Source organism: Myotis yumanensis, unplaced genomic scaffold (genome assembly GCF_028538775.1).
Source record: "Myotis yumanensis isolate MYYU_CA2020_CCGP unplaced genomic scaffold, mMyoYum1.0.hap1 SCAF_7, whole genome shotgun sequence".
In the NCBI taxonomy this organism is placed as follows: Eukaryota; Metazoa; Chordata; class Mammalia; order Chiroptera; family Vespertilionidae; genus Myotis; species Myotis yumanensis.
This window is the reverse complement of record NW_027223758.1, coordinates 26,445,009-26,471,283: the sequence shown is the minus strand read 5'-3', so window position 1 is coordinate 26,471,283 and position 26,275 is coordinate 26,445,009. Positions and strand designations below refer to the sequence as shown.

The following is a 26,275-nucleotide window of genomic DNA, read 5'->3' as shown; positions in this document are numbered from 1 at the left end:
TACTTAACCCAGTATGTCTTGCATCTATTAAATATTAAGCCTATGTCTGGTTCTTTCTTAGAAAACAAAGTTCCTCACTGAAATTGGGTGCTTAAACATGCATTTTTATAGGAATGAATTTTTATCTTAACCTTTGATTTGTTATTCTATAGCCCATATTCTATCTAGCAGGTGGGTACCATTTTTAGGATGTGTCTGTGAATTTTCATTCAAGGGTATGTATTGACCTCTTAGGTGCAAAATAAAAACACAGATTTTTTTTAAAAGCACAGTTAATAAGCCTGTGAGAAATGCAAGGAGAAAAAGATGACTTTTAACGAGATTAAAACTAACCTAACAAAACAAAGAAGTAAAGAGAAAATAGAGAAAACTGATTTTGTTTTTAATTTATTTCCCAGAGTTGTGACCAACATGAAAAGGTATATATAGTACAACTTTTAAAATAATAATGGTAGCCCTAACCGCTTTGGCTCAGTGGATAGAGCGTCGGCCTGTGGACTGAAAGGTCCCAGGTTCGATTCCGGTCAAGGGCATGTACCTTGGTTGCGGGCACATCCCCAGGAGGGGGTGTGTAAGAGGCAGCTGATCGATGTTTCTCTCTCATCGATGTTTCTAACTCTCTATTCCTCTCCCTTCCTCTCTGTAAAAAATCAATAAAATATATATTTTAAAAAATAATAAAATAAAATAATAATGGTAATGGCAGCAATGTTAGAGAACTCACAACCGGACAGATGTTAAAGCAGTGAAAACAGGTTTTATTCAGGAACTATTGCAATCGCAGAAAGGGGATGTCAGTATAGACCTGAGCTCAATTCTGAATATAGCAAGGACAAGTGGGGATTTATACTTACGGGGCAGGGTGGGGTCACTGGATGGAAAATTGCTTGGAGGAAATATGGAGGGTAAGGGGGAATGGTGGCCAAAGTGGATTGAAATGATTCTTTCTCAAGATAGGCCAGGGTGAACTGATGCCAGGGTTAGGGGATAAGGAATTTGATCAGATATTCAAGGTGATTAGGTATTAAGGTGTGGGGAGTGCTCTCTAAACTGACTAGCAAAACCCTTGCTACCATTAGGCAATACAAGCTCGACAAAAAGACACCAAGGTCAAGGTCTAGAGGGCTTAGGGTTAGGCAAGGAGGGTGTCTTGTTAAAAGCAATGTTAAAAAAATAACACTTATTGAGCACTTCCTTTGCACTGATATGTGCTAATCTTTATGCTAACTGAGCAAAATCTCTGAGGTAAGAGTTCGCTGACCCCCTTGTACAGATGAGGAAATGGAGAAGTTGAATCACTGTCCCCACTCACATGGCTGGTAAGTGACAAAGCCAGACCCACCAGTTGTTCATCCCTAAACTAGAATGCCTCTGAGCACGTTTTCTTTGGACCTGAGTAAGGTGGGGGGATTCATTTTGTTGGAAAGCTTTTAGACATTGATGGGGAGCCAGATTGAAATATAAAATTCATCTAAACCTCTGGATGTGAACTCGCATGACCTCCCTTGCTTTTAGACAAGGCTGGTCCTGGAAGCATCATAGCTGTTTACTTTCAGAGTCCACCCACATTCCCCCTTCCCAGCCACTACCTCCACCGCGGCCACAACTTCATCCCCTAAGACTGTCTGAGTTCCAGGCTTAAGGATATTTGATGTCACTGAATGTCACTGAACACATCTTTCCTTGGAGGCACCCTGTTTTAGCCTTAGATCAGATAAGAAACAAAGTTGTCTGATGTGACTAGAATGCTCTATACAGCGGTTCTCAACCTGTGGGTCACGACCTCTTTAGGGGTCGAATGACCCTTTCACAGGGGTTGCCTAAGACCATCGGAAAACACATATATAATTACATATTGTTTTTGTGACTAATCGCTATGCTTTAATTATGTTCAATTTGTAACAATGAAAACACATCCTGCATATCAGATATTTACATTACAATTCATAACAGTAGCAAAATTACAGTTATGAAGTAGCAACGAAAACAATTTTATGGTTGGGGGGTCACCACAACATGAGGAACTGTGTTAAAGGGTCGTGGCATTAGGAAGGTTGAGAACCAATGCTCTATATAAAGGAGAATGTTGGACGCCAAGTATTTATTTATTTATTCAAATGAAAGGGAAGGTTGATTCTTGGAAATCCCAGAAGATGGGCTCTTCTAGCAGACCTTAAACTGCCTTAATTTACAGCTGGCATGGAAAATGGAAACTGGTATTTAAAGAGGTGTGGAGATATTAATTAAAATGGGCTTACTGAAATGCCAGGGATATCATCACTGAAAATGGAGTGGAACGATGAATGTCAACGATGAATTAACATGAACAGACTTATCTATCCTTGCCCAAATGTATTTTATCCACAAAATGTGTAACATACCGCAATTAACCAGAGGTTATAGATTCTAGCTGAAACCCCATCAGAGTCTTCAGAATTCTAATGGACTGTATTCAGGTCAGAGAATATTACAGAAAAGCTTCCTTTGCTGAAAGGGCAAGCAGAGTGAGCTTTTGAAAGAAGGGTTTGGAATTATGCTAATTGTCTCTTCTTGATTCATTGTTCTTAACATTTACAAAGCCTGTGTGCTACAAGTTAGACTACTTTAATTGAGGTCGTGTCAAATATGTCGGCCTTTCTTGAAAACAAAGAGTTAAATTTCTGTGGCTTATAAAAGTTAGAGAAACTGTAAGCACAGTTAAAAGCTGACATCTTCGTTGAGAACTTCTCCTGTGCTCCCCGAGCAATAGAATTTTTCTGATGGAGAGCTGCCTGATGGAGTGCTGAGGTCCAAAGGCAATTGAAACTCTTATGTTAGGGAGTATCCAGCATTTTTGTTGTTGTTTGTTTGTGTTTTTTTGTCCTCAGCACATCTTGCTTTCAAAAAGCCCCAGAAACATAAAATTCTCTGTTCAAGTACGACACTGTATAGTAGGACCATTTGCACTATATTAAGGATTCTGAAACTATAGAGAATGAAAGACGATCTATTGTCTGTGAAAAACAGGATAAATGCTCTAGCAAAAATAAATTTGATTTTCACCTAAGGGTTAACCTCTGAATGCACTTGTTATGTAAAGAAATGGAATGCTCCGGATGTTTTGTTTGTTTGTTTTGCTCATTGACCTTTTTTTAGTGTGTACTGTATGCATTTATTTATATAATATCCTAGAAAATTCAAACTGATGTATAGTGATAAAAAACAGATTGGTGATTTTCTGGTGGATAAGAAGATAGAGAAGTACAAGAAGAAGGAATTACAAAAGGGCACAAAGAAACCTTGGGGTGGTAGATATTTAAACTATCGTGATTGTGGTAATGATTTTCTGTATATATATATATATTTTAAAAAATGCAAAATTTGTACACGGGGAAGGGGAGGGGAGAATGGGGTCCCGGGTCCCTCAGCCCGACCTGCACCCTCTCCAATCCAGGAGCCCTCAGGGGATGTCCTACTGACGGCTTAGGCCCGCTTCCCATAGTTCTCTGCTCTCTGCAGGGCCTGCCTGCTCCACACCAAGGCGATGGGCAAGCAGGCCCTCCTGGGTGCTGACTGTGGGCCGTGCTTGCCTGCTTGGGGGTCCCCGCAGCAATCCATCAGCAGGCCCTACTAGGCGCTGTCTACGGGCCATGCTTGCCTGCTCAAGGATCGCCACGGCGACCCACATGCCCGGCGACCTACCAGGAGGCCCTGCTGGGCGCTGCCTGCAGGCCGGCTTGCCTGCACAGGGGTCCCCGCGGCAACCCGCCAGCAGGCCCTGCTGGGTGCTTGCCTGCTCTGGTTTGCCACAGCAATGCCTGCTGGGCTCATGTTGCCAGGGTGACGCTGCCAGCGTCCTGCCCTGGCTGCTATGGGCGCCGCCATCTTTGTCACGAAGTGATAGATAATTTGCATATTACTATTTTATTAGATAGGAGGATATATATATATAACTTATCAAAATTGTGACCTTAAATCACCTGTTATTTATTGTAAGTCAAATATACAGCAATCAAAATTAAGGTTAAAAAATAAATATCAGTTATTAAAACAATCAGTGTTAAGCATTACTCATACTGTGCCTAGCCTCCTGACTCTTTGAAGCTGAGATTCTTGTCATCATAATAGTTCAGGCCCAGAAATTGGTGGTTCTTTTGTGGAGTTTGGCCTGTTCTCTTATAGCTAAATTTTTACAAGCCATCCAAGGTGATAGGAAGGGTGGGGCCACAGTGTTGAGCTTTTGTATTTCTTTCTTCAAGACAGAACTTAAAGACCCTTGGGTCTTCCATGCTCATTGACTTTAAATCCACATGAATCAAGTCCCCTTCTTTTGTATACAACCCTCTAAATCTATGGCTAAGCCCAATGTTTAAGGTTTCAAAGGGGCTTCAATCCAAATCGAGTTAACATTTGCACTTTCCCTGAAGTGAGGCTTGGAAATGTAGTTCAAACAAATTTTGGGGTAATCCCCACTGATGGGCTTTAGCCTCACCAGCTGCCTCCAAATGAGCCAGTCGCTTTCTCTACAAAGAGCCAGAGGATTTAAACACAGAGTCAAAGCTTGTCATTCAGCTGTCTCTGAGTTTATAGATCAGTAGTTACCCAAGTGTGGTCCTCAGACCAGCAACATCAACATCCAGTAGGAACTTGTTTGAAATGCACATTCCCGGGTTCCACCCTGCTGAATCAACACCTCTGGGGTGGGGCCCAGCAATGTGTGACTTAACAAGCCTACACATGATGCTGATACTAAAGTTTGAGAATCACTTTTGTAGATACTTTTTTTAAAGCTAATACTAACATTTTCACTATTTAGAATTAGCAGGTTTATTGTTATAATCATTTATGTTAGATAGATAAGAGTGAACAATTTTCACTGCTTAGAGCACCACGCTTTATTTTGGGATGCTGAAATGTTTTGGAACTAAATGGAGGTGGTTGCTGCTCAACATTGTGAATGCACACTAAATGCCACTGAATTCTTCACTTTAAAAAATGGTCAATTTTGTGTTACATGAATTTTTAAAAAAATTTTAAAGGAAGGTATAATGTAAATGAAAGACCTTTGAAACTCAAGTGCTTTAGACTTGCCAGTCTAGAGTATAAACCTACAGATTGAAAGATTCCCCAACCCTTAATAATTTGATTTTCAGGACACACTGATTTTCATTTTGTTCTAGATACATATGATGATGTGATATATTTTAATTACACAATTACTGAAGTTTCGTAAGTATACATGGATAATACACTATGTATTAAATTGTGATTCCCGTGATGGTCATGGAAAGTTTCTTATTAGAATACCTTGATGAGTCAAACAATAGTTTTAACTGCAAACAGAACAAGGGACATCATTATGTATTGCCTATCATAGTTAGAGTAAGGATTATAAACGAGGCAGAAAGAATAAAAATCAGCCTTTTAAAATTAAATATTAGAAAATGTCTTATAGCATCCCAATTATCAGTGGCATGACTTGAGAGGGTCCATTCATATATATTCCATGTGTAGAGATTTATTCCTTATGGAATATAATATAGAATTTTATATTTTATAATATGACCTGAAGAGGCCCTCCACAGTTGTGCAACACAACAGTCTTTGGGTATTGTGCTTTGTGGGTAGAGGGTTTATTAGCTACTGAACATATTTATTAGCAATTTCACTGGGAAGTTATTTTTTAGTAAATATACCAAAAAGAAAAAAAAGATCCTATGAAGATTTATTAAATGTGGAAAACAACAATTTAAAAAAAATACATTTTTATTGATTTGAGAGAGAAGGAAAGGAATAGAGAGAAATATTGATCATTCACACCCCAACCAGGAATCTAACCCACAACCTGAGTATGTGCCCTGACTGGGAATCGAACCCTGGCTCAACCAACTGAGCTACACCGGCCAGGGCAAAAACAGTAATTGGTTAAGGCTTTAGATAACATTTTATTTTATTATATAATCCTATAACCTCCTTTTCTTACTATAGACATAATGTATCACAGTATAGAATATTGGAAAACATTTTAAAAATATTAAAAGAAAATGATTTTCTTGCATCCTTACAACTAAATATTGATATCTGTTGTATGCTGTGAGTGTATGTCTGTATGTGAACACCTATCACACATTTGTGCATAGATTAGTGCTACAATTTATACTATTTCATTATTATTACCTTCTCCAACTCAATGTGCTATTATTTTTTAAGGGTATTTACATTTATATTCGTAGGTGAGATGGTCTGTGCTTATGTTAGCTTTGTCAGACTTTGAATGAGGGACTTGATAATTTTATAAAATTAAAAAGTTCTGCATCTTATTATTTCTGTTATTAAATGTAAAATTTATCTTCACCATGATAAACTGACAGAATTCCTCCGAAATACATATGAACTCTGAACCTATTTTAAGACAAGACTTTGAAAATAATTTCCTTAATTTTTGATCTGTTAAAAATTTTCTCTTCTCTTGGATCAGTTTTGATAAAAATGAAATTTTTCTAGGATGAATTGGGAATATGCCAGAAGGTAGACACCATTAAGGATGCTGTTCTAACAGTCTAGGCAGGAGATGATGGTCCCCAATCCTGAACCCATCCCTTCCCCAATAATCTCATGCTCTATAAATGGCAATACCACCTTCCCTGTTGGCAAAATGAACACCTGAGTGCCTTGCTTAATTGCCCCCTTTCCCTCTGCACCATCTACCACCATCCCCAACAAGGCCTATTGCCTCTACATCCAAATTACAGCTAGGACGTACACCTCTCTCTATCTCCATTGATTGCACATTTGTCCAACCACCATAATAGATTTTTGAAATAATCTCCCAATTGGCCTCGCGGCCTTTAAATTTGCACATGACACACAAAGTGAACTTCCAGAAATATAAATCAAATCATGTGAGTCTCCTACATTAAACCTAATGGCTTTCCTCTGTGTTCAAATAGAAATCCAAACTTCATCCAATAAGAGCCCAGTGACTTGGCCCTGCGTTGGCCTCCCCATCACATTATCACAGGTCACTGTCCCTATCATTCCCTATACACCAGCTTCCCTGTTCTCTATGTTCTTTGGACAGCCAATGAATTCCCACCTCAGGGCCTAGGACCTTCTTCTTCAAACTTTTGTGTGACTCCTCCTTCTGTTTAACTGGTTTATGTTATGTGGGTCCCTCTCTCACGACACCTACACCCAAGCCATTCACTATTTCACCTTCTTGCATTTTCTTTTCTTCACTAACAACTTCCTGAAATTTTCTTCTTCAATATTATGTATTGCTCATCTACAATGGAAGCATTATATGTGTTATTCACATGTGCCTACTGCATGTTAGTCTTTATTAGATATGCATTGAAGAAATGAATTAGTGAATGAATGAATGGATGTGTGGACGCAGTCAGGGTGATAAAAGGAAAGGATGGATGTGAGAGATTAAGGAGTGGGAATTTTTAAGAGTTAGATATAAAGTGTCTAGAATATATGCACATGAAGCTGTACCCTTAAAATGCATGCATTCTATGCTCTTTAACACATGTATGTATCCCTTAATAAAATAAGTCCATAAATATGTGTTCAAAATAACTAGAGAGAGCACAAAGCTTAAAAAATAATATGCCTAACTCAGAAGCTTCCATTTTCACATAGGCTAGGACCAAATATCATATGCAAATTAAAAATTGCCTTGAAAATGAGCTTTGGGATTCTCTGAAGATTTGGGGCTCTAGCACATGGTTGATAAATAAACTTGCTCTCTTTACTCAAGGTATTAAGTGGACCTTAAAATGAGCTGGTAATCATCTTTTGCTTAAAAGAAAAGGGTATGCCCACAAGGGAAATTTATTTCAGCTCAAAAGACACTTTATCATGCTCACCTAAATTATATAGCTTTTCATTACCATGGACATTTGTTAAATATCCAAATAAGAAAATATTTCCTGATGTTTAGAAAATGATACTGAGATTTACAGGGTGGTTTCTTGCATAATAAACTTTCATTAAAAGTTTCATAAATGCATTTTATAAAAACACAAATTTGAGTTAATTGGCACAGTGATATGCACAATGTAGAAACTCTAACATTTTCTTAATAAAGAAATGAATGAATGAGGATAAAAAATAAAAATATTAGAGGTAATTATTTAGGGTTTCAGAAAAACCTTTATTTTATATATAGATTGTAATATTTGAAAGGATTCCATGTTTACTCTATCATAATTCAAAGATTGCAATGATTGCCGAAACCGGTTTAGCTCAGTGGATAGAGTGTCGGCCTGCGGACTGAAAGGTCCCAGGTTCGATTCCGGTCAAGGGCATGTACCTGGGTTGCGGGCACATCCCCAGTAGATGTGCAGGAGGCAGCTGATCAATGTTTCTCTCTCATCGATGTTTCTAACTCTCTATCCCTCTCCCTTCCTCTATGTAAGAAATCAATAAAATATTAAAAAAAAAAAGATTGCAATGATTATCAATTAACTAGGGGCCCAATGCACGAATTTGTGCACCTTCAAAGGAACTGTGGTAGGCACAGGGGCGAGTATTGGCCCATCCTCCGTGCCCCCGCCCGGCCCCTCCCCCGCGGCCCCCGGTCCCCATGGTCCCCTGTCTGCCGGCAGCCCTGCTCACACCGCTACCGCCACTCCCATACACTGATGGCACAGAGTGGTTGAGGCAGGCACCAGCAGCGGGTGCAAGCAGGGCCAGCGCCAGCAGCAGATACAAGCACCAGGCGGGACCGCAGCACACCGGAGCAAAGAATTTTCAGTAACCACCAGAGGCTCACCCTGATGACAGTGTCCAGCGCCTCACCTTGGTCTGGTGCCCCCATTCACCTGCTCCACCATCCCGCTGCTGCCGACACCTGCCATGCTCTATACACACCGCCTGGTGGTCAATGCACATCATAGCAAACGGTTGTTCCACTGTCGTTCGGTCTATTTGCATATTAGCCTCTTATTATATAGGATTGTACAATGATGATGGGCTGTATAATTCAGTACTATTAGCTCCTAAAATGTTTTGAGACATATAAATATAGACACCCTAACATTTCAAATATACCCTAAAAAACTGGCCCCAGAATTCCTGGGATTCTTGAGTTTGGGGGAAGTTAAATATCTTTTCTTATTCCCTGCCAACGTAAGGAAAATGTTATTGATTAGAAAGTATTACTTTCCTCCAACTTGTTTCCCACTCATTTTCACTCATTCACACAGCAAGCAGATCAGCAGAGCCAACACAGTGTTGGTTACTGGGGATTAGGTTACTGATTTTATACTTATGCTATAACTATACATTTCCCAAAGAAGCTAGACCTGGTTCAAACATTTATATTTGAGACTTAGAGCATAAAAATTAGATTAAAGTTTGGAAACTCCCCAACATTGGAAGAAGTGAGTATGGTGAGGTTCAGCCAAAGAAAGTTAAGAATAAAGTCATGGGGGGGAGGGGGGGAGGGGAACATCTGTAATATTTTCAAAAATAAAAGATAAATTTTAAAATAAAATTTATAAATAAAATTAAATTTTAAAATAAAAAATAAAAATAAAGATAAAATTTTTTAAAAAATTAAAAGTCATTGCTCCAGGGTAATGCATCCTTGAAAAGTTGTGCATGTTATAAATGCTGACTCCAACGCATCTACCTAGTCAGCCTCTACTACTTTAAGCATCTTGTTTCCTTTCAATTTAACACCTATCATTAGGCCAGGAAAACTTAATCACTCATCAAGAGTAAAAATATTTTGAAGTTTTCTCCCAAAACACTGAATTCTATGATTCACCCATGTCTTCTGTCTGAGGCATAGAACAACTTATTTCACAGCATGGAGACGCCACCCTAGTACTTTAGGGGGTACATGGATAAACGTCCATATTCACACACAATAAATTAACCCTTCCAAACTATACAGTTCAATGATTTTTAGTACATTCAGAGTTTTTACAACCATGACCACAGTGTAATTTCAGAATATTTCCATCACTCTTAAAAAGAAATCCTGTACTCATTAACAGTCACTTCCTTTTCTACACCCTCCTCCCTGCCCCCTGCCAGACCCTGGTAACCAGTAATCTACTTTCTGTCACTGTAGATTTGACTATCTTAGATATTTCATGTAAAGGGACTCATACAACAAATGGTCCTTAGTGAATGTCTTTTTTTAACTTAGTGTAACCTTTTCAAGACTCATTCATTTGTAGCATGTAACAGTACTTTATTGTTTTTAACTGCTGTATAATACTCTGCTGTAGAGCTTTCATAAATTTGGCTGATTTGAATGATGCTGCTATGAACTTCCAGATGAACTCTCCTAGTGTTTCTGCTAGTATTTTGAGAACATTTACTTTGCACTATTCATGCATTTTCAAACTCCTAAGAGGTATAGTCACCTCATATTTACTCTGTTGAAAGGTCAACCAGCTTTATAGCTCTGCCCTTTTAATTTTCTTAAACACAATTTGGTGGTCTTCTGTGCTCCATGCACAGGTTTTGTTTGGACATGTTTTCATTTCTCTTGGGCATATACCTAGGAGAGGGATGGCTGGGCCTTTGGTAACTCTATGTTTCACATCTTAAGAAAGTGTGAATCTGTTTTCCAAAGTGGCTGTACCATTTTACACCCCCCAAGCAGCGTATCTTTTAAGTTGTTTATCAGGTAGGATTTACAAATATTTTCTCTTATTCTGTCAGTTGTCTTTTTACTTTCTTGATAGTATCTTTTGAAGTACAAAGTTTTTAGTTTTGATGAAGTCCAATTTACCTATTTTTGTCGTTGCTTTGCTCTTGATGGGTAATAAACCATTGCCTAACTCAAGGTCACAAAGGTTTACACTTGTTTTTTACTAAGATCTTTGTATTAGCTTTTACATTCAGGGCTCTGATTTATTTTGAGTTGATATTTTCACATAGTGCAAGGTTTGGATTCAAATTCATTATGCTAAGGATAAGTTTCATTTGAAGTAAATTTACTTTAAGAAATTGCCAATTTAAAGAAAAAACTGAATGCTAAACTATAAGTATCTATGAAATATGGCATTTTCCCCTCAGGCTTTCTAGAAACATCAATCTATATTCCATATTACTGAGGAAATTTACACTTAAATTTTTATGATTGTTTATTTTAATTTTAATTTATAGACATTAAGGATGGAATACAGGAGTGGTATAAAGGTTGATACCCATATACTAGTACCTATATGAGCCAAGCACTATGTGAATGTAAAAATTTATTTTAAAATAAATGCCCTGGTGTTTTCAAGGTTAAGAAAACATGTATGCAAATGTGCCCATTGGGCACCATTTTCCTGAATTCTTAGTTATGAAATACAGGGAAGTACTTTAGTTTTGATAAGGTTAAGCTTATTGTAAAAGTTCTTTATATAAGGTTAAATTTAAAAATACATCAGTATATTTTTTCATTTTTTAATTTAAAATATTTAATGCTGACACTATTCTAGATGGCTCCCTTTTCCCCCCTTTGCCCACCTCCACCCACCTCTACATCCCCCTTCTTTGGCCTTCACCACACTATTGTACTTGTCCATGGGGAATGCATATATGTTCTTTAGATAATCCTTTAACTTTCTTTACCCAGTACCTTTTAACAGAGGGATCACCAAGAAAGTTTTGACCTGGAGTCAGTTCAGTCACATCAAGTTACCTAGCTGTCCGCCTGCCCCGACTATCTTAGAAGCCTCTATTAAGACTTTATTTGAGTAATAAGAAAATTATGAGTTCCTTAATCCCTGAAAATATGACTTCCATATGTTTTTCACTTCTAGAACCTATAGAAACAACTTCTTCATGAGGGCTAGAATAACCAGGAGGGCCAATAACAGGGACTAAAACATTTTTATTGGCCAAATACAGTTTATGGAGTTTTATTGGCTGAGTGTGTAGGAAACACTTAACAACTCTTTGATCAGCACTCCCAGTGTATCTGCTAGTATTTTGAGAACAATTAAGGGGCACTATTCATGGGTTTTCAAACTCTTAACAGGCATACTCACCTCACATTTACTCTGTTGAATGATCAATCAGCTTTGTAGCTCCCCCCTTTTAACTTCCTTAAACACAATTAGGTGGGCTTCTTCTGTGCTTCAAAAGCACTTTTCCCATTACACTCAAAGGAACTAAGTACTTTTCTTCTCTCTCAGAAAATTAGAATCTCAAGAACATAGTCTCTCCCTCATTTATAAACATAATCCTAGCACAGATACGGGTAATGGAAATAAAAGAATACATGTGTTGAATGGAGGAAAACACAAAGAACACCTGAAAAGTATTTCTCTTAAAGAAAAAAGGAGACATTTAAAGGCTCTTCAGACTGTACCAAATACTGTCTAACACTGTTCTGCACTTGTAATTTCCTCTGTGCCTTCATTTTAGAGCCATGTGTCACACACAGCCTAGACAGCAATCATGTAAAATGACACCAATGGCCCCATTAATTAGGGTATTTTTAATTGAGATGGTAGGACATGACTATTGCAGAGCCATTTCAAGGTCTTCTAGGAGTGATAAGTTCAATAATGAGCCTGTGGATACTGACTTCGCAGACATTAGCTGTGTCCATTAAGCATACCTTTGATTACTGTAATAACCTTACAAGGGGAAATTCAGAACACAGCTAGTAGCTGTGCCAGGGTGTAACCTCAGTCAGTGTTGTAAGTTTCTCTTATGAAGTCTAGTATTTGTATATCCTCATCTATAGACTGAAAAGTAACTATTAGCACATGTTCTCATTTAAACAAAGACTTGATTCTTAGTAGTTTTTTAAATGATTACCTTCTTGTATTTTCTCCATATTACAATAATGTATATGGTCTTGGTAAACATTTGCAAAGTATAATAAAGGATGAAGAGAAAATAGACTCTTATAACCTGAATATTCCTATAATGTCAAGATAAGGAAGGCCATCCACAAATGACAATCGATCAGAAAAAATAATAATTTCAAAGATCGATAGATTTGAATTTAATTATTTTAATTTCAATAGGAAAAAATCTATCATGATGAATATTAAGAAAAATGACACATTTGTGGAAAAGTATTACAACATATTTCCAGGCAAAGGGTTAATAATACAGTTTTGCTGTAAATCAGTAAGACAAAGAGAAATATCCTACTAGAATAGGGATAACAGCATGAAAAAACAATTCACACATAAAAGACACGTGAATGCCAGTAAATAAGAAGAGGTACTTAGCATAAATAGTAATTTTTAAAACACAAATTAAAACAATTTTCAGTAGACCGTTAAAGATGGAAAAAAGTATCAAGATGTAATCATTGTTAGCTCATATGGTTTTTGTGGGGCTGTAAACTAGTAAAGACTCTTTACAGAGCATCCAGCAGTATGTGTCACAAGTTAGATATGAGCACCCTTAAACCCTGCAGTTCCAAACTTGGGAATGTATCCCAAGTATATCATCAGTCAAGTACCTGAAAGTAAACAATATATTCAAAAAGATGTTCACTGAAGCATTGTTTATAACAGTAAATGAAGAGAGCTGTGAAACAAATTATGGTGCATTCATATACTAGAATACTGCAGAATCAATGAAAAAAAGAATCATAGGCTTGTGTTTATTAACATTTCATCTATATATTTATAAGTGGGCAAGTAACAAAGGAATATGTGTAGTTTGATCCTAATTGTAAAATATTATTTGTGTGTGTGTGTTTATGTAGAGAAATGTTCATAAAGCAAATATTTCAATTAATTATTTAGAGAACTCAAGAAATGGAATAATTTGAATTAGTCATTGACAGTAGGATGATTTGAGTTACCTTGATATGAAACTGGGTGGTAGACATTACAATTCATTCTAAAACATTTCTTGCATTAAATGTTGTCTTCTTAGGGATATGTAAATACTTCTGATTTGCCAAATTCCAAAGGATTTATAAAATCCCCTGTGGAAAATTTTGGTAGTGGAGAGAAAAGATGACTGAGTAAAGTGGGAAGGAGAGAAAAAGGTAAAGAGAAGGTAAATGCTATTTGAGAACAAAGGTAAAAAACAATTGCCTAATTAATTAGAGCAAGCCAGCAATTAAAATGCAAAGAAATGGTTAATAATTTCCTGGGAATACTTAACTATTTTCTATACAATTTTTGCAAAATTAAGAGCGCTTCAGACTCCTTGAGTTCCTTTTCCATACCTGTTTGGAATTATGCTAACAATGTCATTGATAGTGTTATGGCATGATGATATCATTAACCTACCTAATCTTACTGAATAGACACAACTCTCAAGGTTAATTTTTTTATTGAAAGTTGAGGTCATAAAAATGACAACTATGTCTTCAAGTAGAATGTTGGATTATTTTGATGGATGGATAGTAAAAAATTTTAGAAGACATTTTCTTACTTTTAAAGAGAAGCACACGCATAAAAAGGCATATTTAAGGCAGGGCTTACTTAGATGCACTAGTTATTTCTTAAAAAATAAACATCAGACCTCCTCCGCACTTTGAATTATACAGAGCTTCATATCCCTGTGTTTCTGAAGGAATAGCACATTATCGATTGTTATGCATTATGGAATAGAGTTAACTTGTTTATCTAGAGTAATGGAAAATAAAGAATGTAATTAAAATAGCAAGGTAAATAGGAAAATTAAATAATATTTACTCTTGAAATATTTCGAGAGTCTTCAGCAAACACAAAGTCACATCTCTATTCAGATATTTACAGATAAATTATCCATTTACTTCAGACTCCTGAAGTTATTTGTAGCAAATTGACAGGAAAATTTCTCTCTACTTTAAACTCCTACAACACTTTATAATTTTAATAAGAAAAAGATGAACAGCTAAGAATTTTTTCACTCCATTTTTTCGTGTCATATTTAAAATAAGTTTTAATGATGTTAGTCATCACAAAAACATATGAATTCTTTCTGTACATGTCACATGGCACAGTTTGTGGATTTTTAAATTTATTTTTAAATATTTTTATTGATTTCAGAGAGTAAGGGAGAGAAAGAAAGAGATGGAAACATCAATGATGAGAGGGAATCATTGATTGGCTGCCTCCTGCGGGACCCCTACTGGGGATTGAGCCTACAACCTAGGCATGTGCCCTTGACCAGAATCGAGCCTGGGACTCTTCAGTCCACAGGCTGATGCTCTATCCACTGAGCCAAACCAGCTGGGGCAGTTTGTGGATTTAATGGTGATCATCACACGAATGCTTTAAGGGGAACAGACATTGTCATCATCCTCATTGAGTGGAAACTAAACTGTGGCTCAGAGAAAACAAGCTGCCTAGTTTTCAAAACTAGTTAAATGCAGGAGCAAGAAACATAAGATTTCTAAAAATGATTTGTCCTTAAATTATGCTTCCATCACACAGTGAATTAAGGAAAATGTAAAATTAAAATGCATGCACTTAGAATATAGTCAGTCATACACACACACACACACACACACACAAACCATATATACATAAATTTAAATACAGGGGTGGGCAAAAGTAGATTTACAGTTCATATGGAAAATAATACACTAATAAATAATACAGGAATAAACACTGTGTTATTCATATCATAACTGTAAACCTACTTTTTCCACTCCCTATAGAAATATGTCTTACTTGGCAAGTAACAAAGAAGGTAAATATATATATATATATATTCACATATATTGAATTGTTCTGGTGCCTATAAGAGATTAAATTATTTGGTCTTTCATTTTCAAGCTATTGATTTTATTTTTCAAGTACTCACAGCTTGTTATATGCTGCCCTGAGGACTTAACATAGTATTAATCATTTATTCCTATAACAACATTTTTAAAGAGGATTGTACTATTATCGTCATCCAACAGATGAAAATACTAGAAGGGTCAAGAAAACTTAATGATGTCACATTGCTTTTAGCTGGCAGAGCCCAAACTCAAAAGTCAGATGGGCCTGGTCTGTGTGACTCAGTGGTTGAGCATCTACCTATGAACCACAGGAGGTCAAGGTTCACTTCCAGGTCAGGGCACATGCCTGGGTTATGGGCTCAGTCCCCACTAGGTGGTGTGTAAGAGACAGCTGATCAATGATTCTTTTCATTGATGTTTCTATACCTCTCTCCCTCTCTCTTCCTCTCTCTGAAGTAAAAAAAAAAAAATAAAAGTCAGACGGAAGGACACAATTTCTACTGTCTATCTCCCAGTGCCAAAACCCTTAGTGCAGATGCATGGATTTTCCAGAAACTGCAAAGGGAGCATTGTTTGTGTTTGTCATTATTAAGGAATTGTTGGGCCTTCTTTTTGGGGAGAGGGGCTATGGGGCTGGGTGAAAAAAAATGAAGATATTAAGAAGTACAAATTGGTAGTTATAGAATAGTCACAGGGATCTGAAGTTCAGCATAGGGAATGTAGTCAATAATATAATAACTATTTGTGGTGCCATGTGGGTACTAGAATTATCGGAGGGATCATTTTGTAAATTATATAAATGTCTAATCACTATGCTGTACACCTGAAACTAATATAAAACAATATTGAATATCAAGTGTAGTTGAAATTTTTTTAAAGGAAAAAAAAGATATGCTTGGTTTTAACGTAGGTTCTAAGGTACCAGAATCTCCTTTGGTGCCATCTGAATGTATCCAAATTCCATGTAAGGAGGCAGGCACCACAACAAAATAGGAAAAAACAAAACACAACACTCATCCATAAAGGACTCACTGTCCAGGGAGAACTTAGTCAATGTAACAAACTGGCCTCATTATTCTTCTAAATCTTGGCCACAGCAATATTGAAACTTACCTAGAAGCACTGCCCCCACCCCTGAAAGTTAAAGGGGCATAGAATACCTTGCACTCTCTCTGTGGGATTTTAAACAGGAAGGGACCTATGACTTCTAATTGCCTTCCGTGTGCCCACCACTACCCCTGCGGCCTGTGGACTCTCATGCATGGAAGGGTAATGGCTGAGCGTGTGAATGTTGCTGGTTTTTAGGTAGTTATATGTCAAAGAAGGCGGGGGTGGAGGGATGGGGATGGAGGGCTTCGTAGTGTTTGATACATGAGTGACAAGCTATCTATATTTAAGAATTTTTAAGTTTGACAAATACTAGATGATGATGAGGAAGCTAATTAGTTTTCCAATGACTTGTTTTTTAACTTATACACTTCATGCACTTTTACTTTCAGTAAGAATGATTGTACAAATGATGGTTAAACTTGATGGTTTAGTTTCCATTCTTTTCTGGGAAGGCAAGTGAGTGGTGCCATTAGGCCATATTTCCTTCCTATCTTAATTTCACATTTGGGTTAGTTTATATTTTAATGAAGTGTCTAAAATCTGAGATGACTTAGTAGATAGATGCTGATTTATTTCAGTTTATGCCACCAGCTGAACCACTCGCACTATTTTTATAGAAACTCAGTCAAATTGGATATGCTGTGTAACACAGTTGGGATATGGAGAGGGCTTAGACTTTACAGTCAGATGTATTTGGAGTCAATTGTCCCTTTTTCCCCCTTTTGATAAAACTGGGCTAATTATCTCCTGAAACCTCAGAGTTCTCATTTGCAAATTGGATAGAAAAAACATAGCTACTTCTCAGTGTTACTATGCAAATTAAATGGAGAAAAATAAGGAACAGCTAGGATGGTGCTTGACGCGTGTTTACTGATTAGAACTTATTATAGTTATAGTTACTATTTTTATAAAGAACTGACCCATTCAGAATCTAAATTTCTTCAAATGTGGGTCCTATAAAATACACGGAGGTTAATCAACATCGGGGAAATGTCACGCCCTCAGCTCCTTAGCAGACATTTTCAGAGCACGCCGTCCCCTGCCTGTCCCCCAGAGGTTGCCCGTGCGGAGTTCCTATGTCCTGAGAATATGATCTGGTCTTGGATATGCAAGGGCATTGGCGTCCCAGGAGACTCTTCACCAATGACAGATCGGAGTAAACAGATCAATATTCTAGCTTCCAGGCTCCGTGGGGACATTCTGGGGTGTGTTTTTCATACTGTCCTGGAGTGGCTCTGATTGGATTGAGCCTAAGTTCCCCAAAGTGGCAAACCGCTCACTAACACGCTACTCATCGGCTTTCTTTCCTCCTTGTCTCACTTTCCCACTCCCTCCTTGTGCATCCTGTGATCGCCTCTGAAATAACCTTCCAGTCCCCAGATCTCAGCCTCTGGAGCCTCAAGACAAGCATTCTATACGCCAAGCACATGTACTGCAGCCCAGAGATCTTGCTTAAATAATGCAACTTCTTGAAATGGACAGCAGTTGTCCAGCTTGAAAATGTCTTTTCCTGGGACATCTCTGCATCCTGGGAGTCACTTAGTTGTTCCCAGAAGTCTGAGCATTAAATTCCAATTCCGTTTTTCTGTGTTTTGTTTTTTTGTTGCTGTCGTTTTCTGAGTATCACCCTGCCTGAACTCCTCCAGCACCCTTACCTGTCTATTCCCTTCTTTTCTAGCTTTTGGAACTACATTAAACTACACCTTGACCTCATTCCTGGAGGGAGGAAAACCTTGAGTACTTAAATTTTTAATTCACAACTAGAAAGCTAGAGACACTCCTTGAATTTTATTTATCCCTTTTCTGTGGCCAACACCAGTCATAACAAAATTATTAGTTTGCCTTTACATTTGTTATACTTGTAAATGTTTCCCCCTTTTAGCTCAATCAATTCATGCATGCTACTGTTAGATTGAATAGTTAATTTTTCGTCTCCACCAGTTTCTTTACTTGTACACTGAGGCTCCCTGTGGAATGGAGACTGAATATACAAATTAATTACTACTTCATCTGAAACAAATATGAAAGATCGTGTTCTGATAATACCATTGTGAGATATGAAGGAAAATACTCTACCAGCTCTTATTTTCCTAGTATTTTCCCATAGTTGCATATGTTTGCCATAGTCAGACTGTTCTTCATTCACTCCCTCCATCAAAAGAAATAGCTGAAGAACATTCAAGCCTCCCACCACATCTGTCATTTACAGAAAAAATAAAATAAAATAAAAGCCTAAACAGCATCCTCCAAGTCTTCTCCTTTGTAGGAGAATGCTCATGGCACCATATTTTGGTGTCATATTTGGTGCAAATGAAGAGTTTTATCTTTTAAAATCTTGCTAGCTGTGTGAGATGCCTAAGCTACTGCTATATACTGGAGGAGAAAATGGTATTCCTCATCACAATCATAAAAAAGAGAAACTTTTAAGTGTTGATTCCAAGGGAATTTGCTAATCTGTATTTTATTTTTATTTTTTGAGAGGCAGTTTTTAATTCAGGGTCTCAATGGAGAATCTTCCTGGACATAAGTTTTTATCTTTCCTTTACAATGAAATTTGAATAAAACTATAAAAAAAAGTCTGCTCAGCTTTCAAAGAGGCAGCTTTATCCCTGCAAAGCTGGAGCATATGAACGTCACTTAAGTATAACAAGGAACCATTGCTTTTATTTCTGACTGTTGTAGTGACTATGGGAGACTTTCATATACCTGATCCTTTATGCATGATAGATTAAAGTAATATCCATATAACTAACTTGGATTGAGAAGATTGCATTGAGTGCTGGGAATAAAATTAACCCAACATACAAGTTGTTCAATAAACCTAAATCCAGTAAAGATCTATTTCATGGGGGTGAAAGATAAGTAAGGCATATTTTCTGCATCAAAAAATGAAACCTAGAAGTTTTAAAAAGATCTTTTATTTTTTGGATATCTGATATATTAAGGAGCCCTAGCTGGTTTCTCTGTCTCCCCCACTCCCTTCTACTCTCTCTAAAAAGGACTTGAATGCATGCATATAAGCCTAACCAATGGACACAGACACCAGGGAGGTGAGAGGCAATGGGGGGATAAGGACACATATGTAATACCTTAATCAATAAAGAAAAATTAATTAATTAATTAATTAATTTTAAAAATAAAATAAATAAATAAAATCAATGGAAAAATCCTCAGGTGAGGATTAACAACAATAACAACAAAAGTCATATTAAGGAATGAAGGTTGACACTGGCCTTTAACTCTTAAAACTTATCCTTTAGCTTGTGTTCATTCCATCCATGAGTCTATACTATTTTGAATGTCATATTATAATTACAGCCACACAGGCTGTAGTGGAGTCCTTGTGTCTTTGTGTGGCAGAGTCTGTTTTCTTCAGTGGCCTATTACCTCCACCTGGGAATCATTAACTTGAGCACCTTGACTTTCTTTGCAACAGACATGAAGTAACTTAATCACAAATCCTGGTGCTTGAGAGAAAGTGAGCTTATTTATTAGTCAGAGTCTCTATTTTGTAACTCTTGTGGGAGTAGAGATTATCTAGGACAGCGTTTCTCAACTGGTGGGTTGAGACCCCTTTGGGGGTCGAACGACCCTTTCACAGGGGTCGCCTAAGACCATCGGAAAACACACATATAATTACATATTGTTTTTGTGATTAATCACTATGCTTTAATTATGTTCAATTTGTAACAATGAAAATACATCCTGCATATCAGATATTTACATTATGATTTATAACAGTAGCAACATTACAGTTACGAAGTAGCAACGAAAATAATTTTATGGTTGGGGGTCACCACACATGAGGAACTGTATTGAAGGCATTAGGAAGGTTGAGAACCACTGATCTAGGACTTAACTTTTAAAAGTGCTGTTAAACTAGAGCTGCCAGGGTTCCTCGCTGGTCTGATAAATTCCAGCAGTGGGGACATATTCAGGGTAGTCTACAGGGAAAGCAAGTTTTGCATGACAGCTTAGTGAAAATTGCAATGTCAAGTTCTCCTCATTTTTCTGAGCTATATTGTTTAGTGTTTTCCAACAGAGAAGTTGAACAGAGTTATGCAAATAGTTTGTTTTCTTTATTAAAATATCCAGGAATTTATATAAATTTCAGGAACCAAGAAATGTACTTAAGTCTAGTAGTAACCTGCGTAAGTAAACCCTCTGAAAACTGATCAGGAGGTTCCATCAATAAGAAATGCTCAGATATAAAATCCCTTAAAAGAACAGGTTTGGGGAGGAGGTGGTTTTCATCCAAATTGTCTGTAGGTTTTTGTTGTTACTTTTTAAATTTTGTTTGTTTGATTTTTAAGTGCACTCACTCATATCCCCACCTGAGAGTGATGTACCCTCAGAACAACCATTTCTTTGGAATCTCTTTCCATTAAGTTTCTTCCCCCATAAGGTCCTCCCAAAACGTGGTGCCTTTGCTGTTAATCCTCCTAGATAATCCCCTCCTGCCTCCTCTCTGAGGGTCCCCCTGCTGAAAACAATTGAGTGCAACTTCTGTAACTTGAAAGAAGAAGTATCTTTTCCAGTAGACCCGCTCCTCTATCAATATGCTCAATAATGAGGAATAGGGTTTGAAGCCATCGTGTCAGCTTGGGTTGCTGTGTTCAAAATGAAAGAACTGAGAAGTACAGGTAAAAAGAAAAGTGAAGTCATTTCTAAAGGGAAAGAATTCTAATATTGCCAAATCAGGTGTTGTTAAAAAAGAAATAAATGAAGAAAATGTGTAATTTTAAGGAAAAATAAAATGATTAGTGGTGGAAGAGAAAAACAATATAGTTTAAAAGTTAGTATGATCCATCACCAAAGAAGTACATTAGTAAGGAACTTGCTATGGTATACTTTAAAGGATTTCTCTGTTTACTTCCAGAAATACATAATTTAAAAAAAATTGTTCAAATCTAAGTGTTTCTTCATTTCATACTCAATAATGTTTTATTATCTGTTGTATAAATATTAACCATCTCAGATTCAGAGAGACTTACATATTGAATCCTCAAATACCTATTTCTCAGATTCAATCATCATCATAATCAATTTGGTAGCTTGCTTTATTTTACCAATTCCAGACATCACTTTTCAACACTTCATTAAAATTTTTTCATTACATAAAGCCAATAGTTTTTAAAAATATATATAAACAACCATTAGTGGGAAATTTTTCTAGAAATGACATAAAGTATTGGTCACCTTTCTTATAAATCCCTGGTAACTGTACCTAACAATATTGTTCTGGACATAAGAATTCCAGAAGCCCTTTTTCAGAATTATTTTTTATTCTGGTCACCTTCTCTGGGTTTCTGTACTTGCCTTGAGTTCCTATAGCTCAAGGACAACTCAAGTGAACTCCCTGACACCCACACCTAGTCCCTGCAGTTCTGAAAGGTGGCACTCTTTAATCAATTAACTACTTAATAGGTGGGTAAGAGTGTTTTGAATGGACATGAGAATTAGGTAGTAAAGTTGCATAGACTGGACAGAAAATGCTTGGGAAAGGAAAAAACTAGGGAGTCATGTGGCTCTCCAAAGTTTAAAGTCCATTCATTCACCAAAATGTTCCCATTAAATGTTATAGAAGTGAAGATACTGATGGATTCTGTAATCAATTATTTAAAGGTTGTGATTTATAATTACAAGTTTTAGGTGGTTTCTGAGGATTCTTTTTCTCTTACAAGTATACAAAAAAAAAATTTTTTTTAAGTACTGGTCAACTATATTTTCTCTTCTTACCTGCCTCAATGGTGTTCAAATACTGTGATGCAATTAGTCATTTCACAGAGCAGCTAATGTCATTCTTTTTTATTTTTTTAATTCTCACCCGAGGATATTTTTTCCATTAATTTCTAGAGAGAGTGGAATGGAAGGAGGAATGGTAGAGATAGAGAGAAACATTGATTGGTTGCCTCCCACATGCCTTACTAGGGCTGGGGAACCTGCAACCGAGGCACCTTCCCTTGACCAGGAATCGAACCCTCATCCCCGTGGTCCCTGGGCTGATGCTGTAACCACTGAGTCAAACTGGCCAGAGCTTTTGTGTGTGTGTGTGTGTGTGTGTGTGTGTGTGATTCTTTAATTAGCCTTCAAAACATCCCTTCTTCTTGAGCATTCTTTTCTAATCTTTCATTAATGCTAGAATGCTAAAAATGTCCCCTCATTGCTATTATTGTTTATTTATCTGATAAGTTTTTCACTGTATTCCTCTCCTTTCCTAGGTCATGCAAATTGATGGGGTTTTTGTATGTGTGTGATAGCATTTGATCTTTCTAGGTGGCCTGATATACTTGATAAAGTTTCAACTGGTTAGTCAAGTTGAAGTTTCAGTTATAATTGGAAACAGCTGTGAAATGGGATTTTTCTCTCTTGTAACTTACCTGAAAATGTTCCTCTTCAGACAGCCAAGTCAAGAAGAAAGTTTTATTAACTAAAGAGAGAAGTAAAGGCACCAAATAGCACAGCTGGAAAGATTTTGTTTTCTTTCTCTTTTTTTTTAAGTTCGCCTTTTCTTTGTATGGGTGCTGCATGTAAAAACCTCAGAAGGCAGATCAGAATAACCAGCCTAAGTAATCCAGTCCTGTTGGCCTAGCATTTGACTAAATAAATGAGAATTCAAGTTAATTCTTTCCTCAGAAGCTGGCTGCCAATTTGCCAAGTGATTGATTGGATGCTAATTTTCTTCCTGGACCTCTCATTTCCTTTAAGGCCTGCCCTATGAAAGGAAAATAAATTCAGCAAAGCTCACTGAATCAGGTCTTATTTTGAATTCAGAAGGTTTGGAAAATTCCTTCTCCCAACAGGACTATATCTTTAAGGAACCCTCATTTAGGATGTTCTAAAGAATGCAACGTGCTCTGAAAAGACTATAGAACAGTGGTTCTCAACCTTGACTGCACATTAGAATCACCTGGGAATCTTTTTAAAATCCTGATTTCTGGGCCTCATCCTCCAGAGGTTGAGAACCACTGCTATAGAGTTTCCTACGTCCAAATGCCAGTGTGCTCTGTTTCTGTGAGTTAGGCTTTTTAAGCATCCACATATAAGTGCTATCATATAGCATCTGTTTTCCATTTAGCATAATTCACTAAGGGCAATAGGCCTTGGGCCAGAAATTCTTTCTCCACAACCTTTGGACATGTTAGTTCACTTCTCTGGGCTCTACTGGGAGTGGAGGGACTTCTACTCATCCCATTTTTGTAATAAGAACAAAAGTCAACTTTGCTTTGAAGGCATTCTAGCTCAAATTTTTTGGAAACTATGCTACCATGTTGGAACCTCCAGTTATAAACTAACTTTTTTCAACATTTATTATCCAGGACCCCAAATTACGGGAACTTTTGGATGTGGGGAACATCGGACGCCTGGAACATCGCATGATAACAGTGGTGTATGGGCCTGACTTAGTGAACATCTCCTATTTGAACCTCGTGGCTTTCCAAGAAGAAGTAGCCAAGGTATGATGCATAGAAACTTTGAAGCTGTCACCTTGATCCGAATTCTTATGATACTGTACCGGTGCCTATGAAAGACTTTGAGTTTCTGTCATATTTAAGGGGTTAAAATTCCATCTAAAAATAATTCAGCTGCCCAGTAGAAGTATAATCAAACACTTTAAAGTAGTGGCAGCTACTTAGGATTATGGATATTTTTCATAAGGCATTTGATACAATACATTTGCAAAAGAAAATATAGGTAAAACCACACTCCATTAATTAAGCTACAGAGTATGTTTTGCCTTCCCTGGCTGTGGTATTCTATAGGGTATTTTCCCCCACTAAAATTGCTCAGGCAGAAGGTTAAAATATTCAAACATCATTTTATTCTGAAAACGTATTCCCCATCCTTTTAATTCTCAGTATTGTCTCATAACATCACACCTTTAATCCCCAGGGCCAGTGTACATGATGCCTTGTGTAGTGTCAGCTACCGGTAAACAAGGAGACAGCTTCTCTCATTATGTAGAACTCCCAAGAGTAACCTGATCTTTTCTGAAAGTCAAATTTCTCCAGAAGAAATTGTTTAGAAAGGGAGTCTGGCTCATTAGTTCATTCAACACACATTTATTATATGCCTTCCCTGTGCCAGCCACAATTCCAGAGTTAGGGATACACCATTTTAAAATACCGAAAGCCAGCATTCTGGAGGAAATGCACGGATAAGCACACAGAAGTAAATGGAACGTGGGTCAGATGGAGATCCGTGTGAGAGAATAACGCAGGAATGGAACGAGAGAAAGAGGGGGAGAAGGAAATTACTTCTTCATGGGATGCTCTGAGAAGGTAAAAAGCTGAAAGAAATTGCTCAATTAAAACAATTTCAGAGATTTATGAGAAATCTTGGGTCAATCAAATTTTTTAAATCAGAACCAGGACTTAAAAATATTATTCCTAAAAATATTATTTCAGGTTTGAATGCTTTCTTTCTTACCTAAATCACTTGAAATTGAAGTTTTATTTATTCTTTAAGGCAAGTGACTCCTTTAAAATACGGACTTGGGGAGAAAAACTGTGTCTTTTAATTTTTCTCTTGGTAGCAGGACTAAAAACATCTTATATCTTGCAATTAAACAACAGTCCTACCTCTGGTTACACAGCATGATTTTCCAGCCCCTCTGAACCCTAAGGATCAGCTTCCCCTGCTCCCTTGGCGCACCTCTTTAATAGACCTGGGAAAAGGTGGTTTTTCACATCTGCCCTCTGAGTCAGAGAGAAGAAAGTGATCAACTGGGTTAAATACTGCCATAGACGTGTAAGACGAAGACCAGGAACTAAGCACTGGATTGAATGCTATAGAGATCACTGGTACTTTGATTAGAGCAACTTCACTGGAGTGCTGGGGCCAAAAGCCTATTGGAGTAGGCTCTGGAAAATGTTGGCAGAAACAAAATAAGAAGCCAAAGGTGATTGCTCTTTTGAGAATTTTTTATGAAAGGGAACTAGAGCAATGAAAAGACTGCTGGAAGGGGGAAGTGTGTGAGGTTAAGAAAGAAGCAACAATGATAGACATGTATGCTGGTTGGAATGATCTTATAGAAGGAAAACTGTGCTGATGTAAGAGAGCATGAGAATTGCTGGAACATGCCCTTGAGTAGGTGAGGGCAGTAAAATCCGGTTCAGGGCTCAGTAAACTACATCCCAGGAGCCAGGTCTGGCCCTCCACTTCTTTTTATATATAAAGTTTTATTGGCACACCACACTCATTTATTTACATATTGTCCATGGCTACTTTCACTAGACATAGTTGAGAAGTTATTACATAGACCATATGACACACAAAGCCTACAATGTTAACTATATGGTCCTTAATGAAACTATGATTCTGTCATAATTCACAAACAGATGGTCTGAGCTCAGACAGGAGCAAGGGCATTTCATCTAGAAGAGGAGAAAGAGTAGAGTACATCAGTAGAGATGCCCATGAGTGGTATATGCGGTGGAGGGAATTGTACAAGTTTTCTGGTTGCCTCTATTTTCTCAGTGACAAAGGAGAGACAGAGTCAGTAAGCAGCTGAGAGTAAGGACTGAATTCTCA

The 26,275-nt window shown here is 37.3% G+C and overlaps 1 protein-coding gene across 5 annotated transcripts in view; it reads left to right on the top strand.

Annotated features, from left to right (window-relative positions):
* The window catches only part of PLCB1 (phospholipase C beta 1), a 638,281-nt gene that overhangs the window by 397,544 nt on the left and 214,462 nt on the right, over nucleotides 1–26,275 (top strand). For all 5 annotated transcript variants that reach the window (XM_070419924.1, XM_070419923.1, XM_070419927.1 and 2 more), the window contains exon 4: nucleotides 24,061–24,198. In XM_070419924.1, coding sequence (XP_070276025.1) covers nucleotides 24,061–24,198 — 138 coding nt within the window. The remainder of the gene's footprint in view (nucleotides 1–24,060; nucleotides 24,199–26,275) is intronic.